Source organism: Grammomys surdaster, unplaced genomic scaffold (assembly GCF_004785775.1).
Source record: "Grammomys surdaster isolate TR1022 unplaced genomic scaffold, NIH_TR_1.0 125742, whole genome shotgun sequence".
Lineage (NCBI taxonomy): Eukaryota > Metazoa > Chordata > Mammalia > Rodentia > Muridae > Grammomys > Grammomys surdaster.
This window is the reverse complement of record NW_021620574.1, coordinates 1,402,707-1,410,301: the sequence shown is the minus strand read 5'-3', so window position 1 is coordinate 1,410,301 and position 7,595 is coordinate 1,402,707. Positions and strand designations below refer to the sequence as shown.

At 54.1% G+C, this 7,595-nt stretch overlaps 1 protein-coding gene across 1 annotated transcript; it reads right to left on the bottom strand.

Annotated features, from left to right (window-relative positions):
* Nucleotides 1-2,776: 2,776 nt before the first annotated feature.
* Nucleotides 2,777-7,145, bottom strand: Dhh (desert hedgehog signaling molecule). Its single transcript, XM_028788345.1, has 3 exons — nt 6,843-7,145; nt 3,671-3,932; nt 2,777-3,402 (listed from the first exon to the last, which is right to left on the bottom strand). Exons 1-3 carry the CDS (start codon nt 7,143-7,145, stop codon nt 2,777-2,779), a joined length of 1,191 nt encoding a protein of 396 aa, XP_028644178.1.
* Nucleotides 7,146-7,595: the final 450 nt, after the last annotated feature.

Sequence of the window (7,595 nt, the reverse complement as noted above, 5' to 3'; positions counted from 1 at the left end):
AGTAGCCCAGGCTGCCCTTGAACTCAAGACAATCCTCCTTTCCGCATCCAGCTTAATGCCTGAAATGCGTTCCTGGCAATACTTTTAGTGGAGTAGCAGACAGGAAGTCGACAGCAGAGAGCACCAACAGCACGAGAGGGGAAGCCTAGACGACGTTTGCTCGGTTCCTGGGTTGAAAAGAGTTGCTGCTATTGGAAGGTGCTCGACCGGCGGCCAAGTTAGTGTGCCCACCTGCCGCAAGCACACGTTTACCTGCTTGTAGGCGTAGGCGAAGTGTGTTTTTTACAAAGATGGGAGGGACCTCAGGAGGACAAGAATAAAGGGAGGGGCCTCAAGAGGACAGAATGAGGGGAGGGGCCTCGAGGGGATAAGAATAAGAGGAGAGGCCTCAAGAGGACAGAATGAGGGGCGGGACCTCAAGGGATAAAGTTGGAGAGAGAGGTGAGCCTCAAACCCGGAAAGTAACCTATAGGAAGTGATTTAATGAAAACCAGAGAATTCTTTTCCCCAAATACATTACATAGCCATTTGAGTGGTACTGGGGATTGAAATTGGGGCTCTGGGCACACTAGGGTAATGCTGTACTACTTGAACTATATTCCCAGCCTGCCATTATGGTTTTCTGCTTAAAGGCCGTAGTTTCAGCAGTTTAGATACAAGCCGTACTAGGAAAGGTAGTAAACACAGATTGCCCAGCAGCACAGAAAGACTAATTAGCTTATCAGATTGTTCATCGCCTGGGTGATAAAAGGAAAGGTATCAGGATCTAACCGAAGCAGATAAGAGTAGGCTAAGAAAGTAGGAAAGGTTTGAGATGTGTCCCTGAGGCAGAGTGGCAACAGGTATTTGGTGTCTGCAGACATGGACACTGATGAAGAGAGGGCCTTTGTCAGGAAGCACCTGAAGCTCTATCTACTATTACCCTCTGACCACATGATTTGAGGGTCACCAGAATGAGGGGTGTTCTGGACCATTACCTACACTTTGAGCTCCCCAGAGCCCCAGAGCTGAAATAGGCACAAGAGCTTTAAAAAAAAAAAAAAAAAAAAAAAAGGCCAACGACTGAAAGGGAATCATGCAGGTTCCTTACCATTTCCGGACACCGTGGCTCCATGCTAAAAGTTAATGCCAGCCACATGCACCAGTTCTGCCCCTGGATCAGTTCCTATGAGTAAGTCTGGTGCAGCATGCACAATTCGAGTAAGTCTGGTGCAGCATGCACAATTCAAACCAAAGGGAACCTTATGTCTCCAGGCTTTCTCTCCAATGCCACCAGAGGGCAACGTATCTACAGCATGGACTTTGTTGTCTTAGAAGCTCAAAGCAGAGCCAATCTTCCTTGCAGTTGTAGCAGGCTTGGGCCCAGTTCCTGGAAGTACCACCCACCCTTGACTCTCCCTCAGATCCTACATACCCACTTCCAGGGGAGTCCTATACGCCCATCCCTACCTCAGAGACATCAATCTACCTGCATTTCAGTGGTCTGCAATGTTTAGAGTTCAAAAATTTCCCCCAAACACCCAGAGAAATCAGAGAAGCCCAGCCAGTAACAAGAGACAGGGAAGGAAAAGTGGATGGAGAACCAGCAGAAACAACCACGGGACTGAAGGAGGAGACGCAGAATGCCATACTAGAACTTGACAGAGGAGGCCTTTTCCCTCAGATACACCCAAGCCAAAACCTGGTTCCTACACGTCATGAGAAATTATTCCCTCCAGCTTCTCTCTGTCTCTGTGTGTGTGTGTGTGTGTGTGTGTGTGTGTGTTCTACTATGCAGCCCAGGTTAGCCTTGAATTCATGATTCTCCTATTCTTTCCTCCATCTCCAAAGTGTTGGGATTGCAAGCGCATACTCCTGTAATTTGACCGCCGTTCGTGATCACTCTAGGGTCTTTATTTTGGCCACAAATCTGTGGTGGGTGGTAAGGAACACCCATGGTTCATCAGTTGGCCTACCAAAATCCCAGAAAATAATCAGACCGCTTCAGCAGGCAGGATGACTGCTGGGCGGATCCACAGCTTACAGGGTTAGGCCCGAATAGCTAACAATAGACGACTCCACACGGGTTGAGTCTTCATGCTGACTGGGTAAATCTCACCCCACTCAAAGTTGGTATGCATCCTCAGAATCGAAGTTCTGGTCCGGCTCCGGGTGGAACCAGTACCTTAAAAAGGGCAGGACATTACTGGTCTATTGCTGACAGGTTGGTACACCCTTTGCAGCAAGAGGGTTTGGAAGGTCCTGCTGAGGAAGAAGGGCAAGTTGGAAGTAAGGCGTAGACCTGATTAATCCCGGTTCTCCTCATCTTTGGAGGGGAATCACCCAAGTGAAGGAGGTTTCCAATAAACCTTCCCTTTATTAACCCACCTGCAGGGAAAAGCGAGAGTGTGAGCTGTCAAGTTGGCTGGCTGGGTCAGACAGTGTTAAAGCCACGCTCCAGGTCCTCACCTTGGTGGGCTGGGCAAGCTGGTCATCATATTACAAATTATAAATAGAAAATAAAATTATCCGGTGCGACTGGGGAAGATGCAAAAAAGTCCTCGTTAAAGAGTGCCTACTAGCAAACTCAATTATCAAGGACCGGGTACCACTCCTCTCAGTTAAAAGTTGCCTAAACCAAGAAGTTCCTAGCACAGCTCAACTTTTTCTCTCTCTCTTTCTTTCTCACCCCCTCTCCCAATCAGCATCACCTGCTGCCCACATCCCCAGATGTCAGCTAGCAGGTCTCAGGGCTTCCGTTTCGGGCAGAGCCTGAAGGACTTCTGTCCTTGGACGCTCAGCCCATTAACTCCTCCGCCAAACGGTAAAGGAGGCGAGAGTACCAATGCATGCCAGTCGGCTGGGCTGCACCCCCGGGGAGCAGCGCCCCGAGCGCGTGCAGCAGACGCAAAGGGGCAAAGGCGCGGTGAGCCCACTGGTGACTCTCTAGAACCGCGTAGCAGGAGGCGAGGACGTCGTTGACCAGCACCGTCCCGTGCGCAGTGAGCGGTGCGAACACTCCCACGGCTTCCTCGCGCGCCACGCGGGCTACGCGCGCCGGCCGGAGCGCGTCCCCGCCGGGAGCCAGCACCGAGTCCCCAGCGCGTAAGCGGCGCGCGAACACCGGTGCAAAGTCACCTGGAGCAGGCGCTGGCCCGCGAGCGGCGAACACCAGATGCCAGGGTGTGAGCAACAGTTTGCGCGGAGGACGCTCGGTCTCCACAGCCACGAACGAGGCCCGGCGCTGCAGGTCCCGGTCCAGGAAGAGCAGCACTGGCGTGGGTACCACTCGGCCCGCTGCATCAGCGGCCAGTACCCAGTCACCACGATGGAGTTCCCTCAGTCCCTTCCGTTCGCCGCTCCTCAAGCGCACTGTGGCATTTCCCGGAAAGCAGCCTCCGGCTCGGACCGCCAGTGAGTTATCTGCAAGCCACAATCATAAAAAGGATTAAGTCCAGATCAGCCAGTGCAAGTACAGTCTCGAAGATGTGGGTCAAGCCCAAAGCAGAGCTTACCAGCTCCGAGACAGTTTAATTTCCCAGGGATCTAGCCCCACTGTGAGTGGAAATGGAAGTGTTTTACAGCACTAATGCCTGTTTGGTCTCCCTTAGGCTAGCAAGAAAGCTATGGTAGACTCAATTTCCCCGAGAGAGCCCCCTTTGGATGGACCATCATCTGGCATCTACTGTACCAGCTTTGACCGACACGTGGATGTGGTTGCGGGACTCGTAGTAGACCCAGTCGAATCCGGCTTCCACTGCTAAGCGCGCCAACAAACCATACTTATTACGGTCACGGTCAGACGTGGTGATGTCCAAGGCACGGCCTTCGTAGTGGAGTGAGTCCTGTGCGTGGTGGCCGTCCTCATCCCAGCCTTCAGTCACACGTAGACGTACTCCGGGCCACATGTTCATCACCGCGATGGCTAGAGCATTCACCCGCTCTTTGCAACGCTAATGGGGGAATAGAGGAGCGGGTTTCCCACTACTACCATCGCTGCCAGGCAAGGGTGAGGAAGGGCGAGGCAGAAGGGACCATTAAAGCATCTTTATTCTCTGGATCCACTTCACTCCCTCCCAGTGTTGGGGAGCCGCGGAGAAGAGAGGACCTGATGAATAGGTGTAGTCACCAATCTCTACTCCCTTGCTCGGGCATGCTTGGAGAATCGAACCATGAGGGGGTGTACATACCTAGTTATTCCCCCATTTTCAGTGCTCGCCCCTCACCCCATGACCTCATCCCAATCAGAGAGAGAGAACCATAGTAGAGAGGGAGAATGGAAGTTTGGCTAGGGAGGGCCTGGCTCCCCGAATCGAGCCCTATTTGAGCTTGACCCCCGCCCCGGGCCCCAGCTGCCCTCCCTCCGTCTGATTCATCTTTTGTTTGGTTGCCTTCCCTGGCACTGGGCATCGCTTCCTTCCTTCCTTCCTTCCTCCTCCTCCTCCTCCTTTCAGCCTCTAGCATTAACCCATTGGTGGTCTGGGTGCGCCCCTAGAGAGGTGCCCAAGAGGAGCCGCGTGGGATCAAGGCTGCTGGAAAAAAGGGTTGGGTGGCGGGGGCCGCACGAAGTACAATGGCCATTCTCCGGGATGACTTAACTAAGCGAGAATCTCGGGCCGAGGCCGGGAACGCGTCGGGAGAAGCGGACTCAGCAGCTACAGCTACAAAGACGCTTTTCAGCCGCCCCGGCTCAGGGAGAGGAAAGGGCAGAGCGCCGCGCCCTACATCCCCGCTCCCGCCCGCCAGGTCCCCTCCCCCAGCGTGGCCAGCCTGCCACTGTGTCGGTCCTGAGAACCCCCCATCTCTCCCGTCGCTGTTCCAGAATCATCCCCGAAAGGCGTGGGAGCAGCAGCACCTGAGAATGGAGCTGCCCTGGCGTGGAGCTGCCCCCACTTCCCCGCTCAGGGTGGGAGTGGAGGAAAAGGAGCCACAGCCGCAGGCCTGCACCCCCGGGGGAGGGAGGCCGCAGTTATCTTGGCTGCTCCGGTCTGGGAGTTGGAGACCTTGGCGCGCCAGAGCCGGGGACACTGCGGGAGCAGGAGCGCAGGAGGACCGGCAGAGAACAACTTTTTTCTTTTGTCTCTTTTTGTCTCTCACCTCGAACTTGGACTCGACATGATTGCTAGAGGGACATTTGCCTCTACCCTTCTTTCTAGTCAACTTCACCTCTGCAGAGGCACAGGACAAGTGGTAGTTCTTTCTAACTTTGTGTCGTTTTGTCCCCTAAGAAGGCCCTGACCTGCGGGGGCAGTAGCCCAGTACAGAGCCAACTCAATGGAGTCCTTTTGCAGTCAGGGTGTGGGAGATAAGCAAGACTGGGTGTGTGTGTTAGGGGGGTTTCCCAGGCCCTTTGAGGCGTCCTAAGCCTATTGCTTGTTCTATCCCTCTACTGCAGGTTTCAGCCAGAGGCAAGGACCGCAGTGTCCCATGACCAAGGTGACGAAGAGATGCTCCTTCCCAGTTTACTGGAAAGAGGATGGCTTCATCACTGGAACAAGAAGGAATTCTTGGCTTGGAGTGATTGGTTCTCACCTTTAATCCCAGCAATCAGGAGGTAGAGGCAGGAGGATTTCTATGAGAGGTACATAGCAAGTTCTAGGCCTGTCAGGGCTACAGTGTCTCAATAAATAAGTAAGGAAAGAAAGAAAGAGAGAGCGAGAGAGCGAGAGAGCGAGAGAGCGAGAGAGCGAGAGAGCGAGAGAGAGAGAGAGAGAGAGAGAGAGAGAGAGAGAGAAAAGAAAGACTTTCTTCCTGTACAGGTTTTCCTAACCATGTAACCTGGAAAACTATGGCAGTTAGTCAGAGGAAATCTGTACTCCCTCCACTGCCCCCCCCCCCCGTGCACACACAATTAGCTGGTGTAATGGAAAGCATATAAGACTCAGAACCAGGCGTCCTGAACCTAGTCTCAGCAATCCTACTACTTGGCTGTGAGGCCTTGATTAAATTGCTTTTTCCTCCTGAAGCCCAGTTCTCAGATATAAAATGAGGGGGTGGGGTGGGGAAATACGTCTTCTGAATTTCCTTTTACAACACTGGAGATAGGGGCTCTGGGCCCCTTCTCTTCCAAGCCATGGCCCACTGAATCCGGTTGGTTCAGTGCCTCTCTGTAGCACCTGCAGTGCTCCAGAATGGCAGTTGAATTTAATTATTTATTCAAAGTGCTCAAGTTAAGCTGGGTTTACATGGCCCCAGAGACCCTTGATTCTCAGGTGTGTCCCTCTGTTCAGAGGACTTAAAAAAAAACAAACAAACCTCAAAGTCTGTTGTTTAGACCCTAGTATAGGCTGAACTGGTTAAGGACACCTCTCCCGTACCAAGGACAATTCCTGATCACCCCATTCCCAGGTAGATGGTCTAGTAACCCGACTCTCGCCCATCTCTTTCCCAGCCCCCTTCTCTTTGGCTCACAGAGCTTTTGGACATCAGGCCAAGAGCCAGGCTAAGTGTAAAGCCTTATGTGGGCTACCTATCCTAGCCAGCTCCTGGCCCCCAGCTCACCCCAGCCCTTCCTGCCTGGCTCGGTGACTGACCCCCGGTCCACGCCTCAGCCATTTCCCGTCTCGCCTGCCGCCATCCTCCTTTCCCCGCCCTCCCTCCAGCCTCTCCCAGATTCACTCTCACTAGGCAGTTCCTCCTCCCCCTCCCCATCCCAGCTTCTCTCCCGGTTTGGATACCTCAAACCACTATCCAGCCACCAGGTTATTTGCTTTCTTGAAGGATGTGGTGAAAGGAGATCATACTTTATTTAATTTTAGTTTAGGGTCTCTGGGGATGAGGGGACAGTTCATCCTCCAGGGCTGTGGTAGGAAAATTGAGGAGCTGGTGGTGTGCAGTAGCAGGTGGGGAGAAACTCTCCTTACCTCTGTCATCAGGCGGTCAGCGCCGCTGTTCTCCTCATCCTTGAAGATTATGTCGGGGTTGTAGTTGGGTACGAGGTCCCGGAAGCGCTCCGACCCCCTTGTTACCCTCCCCTCTGCTGGCCCACTCGCGCCCAGGGTCCGCTCGGGCATACTAGGCACAAACTGCTTGTACAGCAGAGGCACAAGTTGCTTGCGCACGTAACGCCGCCGGCCAACCGGTCCTCGGCCCGGCCCGCAGCTCTGGACAGACAGTGCCAGAAGTGCCAAGCAGCACAGGGGCAACAGACTGGCCGGCAGAGCCATGGGTGTAGTAGACTTGGGTCGAAAGGGAGCGTTCTTATCCTCACTGGCTCTCCTGTCAGTTGGGCATCTCCGCAGGAGCTAAAGAGCACCGCAGATAGAGAAGGTCCCAGAGTACCTGGAGCGCTGTGGCTCTGAACACTTGGCAGCCGCTAACTCTGCCTACATGCCCTGGGGAACCTGGAACCTACTACGGATAGACTACCATTACAGGGCAGGTGGGTCGAGGGTGAGTGCCAGCCCAGCCGGTCTCTGCTGCCGGGCTCCCGTGCTCCCAGAAACGCCCTGACTCCGCCTTAAGTGGTCCCTGGCCCCGCCCCCCGCCCTTCTCCCAGGGCTGTCCCGCCCCCTCCCACCCGGGCGGGGGATCTAGCGGTCACCACTGTTCCATTACTCCACTGAAGTGTGTCCCATCCTGGAAACCATGCAGGCACCTGCTTAGGAAATCCCTGA

What these genes read in the sequence shown, in the direction of transcription:
- Dhh (XM_028788345.1), bottom strand. Translation starts at nt 7,145, where the DNA reads ATGGCTCTGCCGGCCAGTCTGTTGCCCCTGTGCTGCTTGGCACTTCTG. An exon ending in CTGACCGCCTGATGACAGAG is followed by an intron (nt 3,933 to 6,842) that starts GTAAGGAGAGTT and finishes TTCCCCCATTAG; the next exon opens with CGTTGCAAAGAGCGGGTGAA. An exon ending in CCACGTGTCGGTCAAAGCTG is followed by an intron (nt 3,403 to 3,670) that starts GTACAGTAGATG and finishes TGTGGCTTGCAG; the next exon opens with ATAACTCACTGGCGGTCCGA.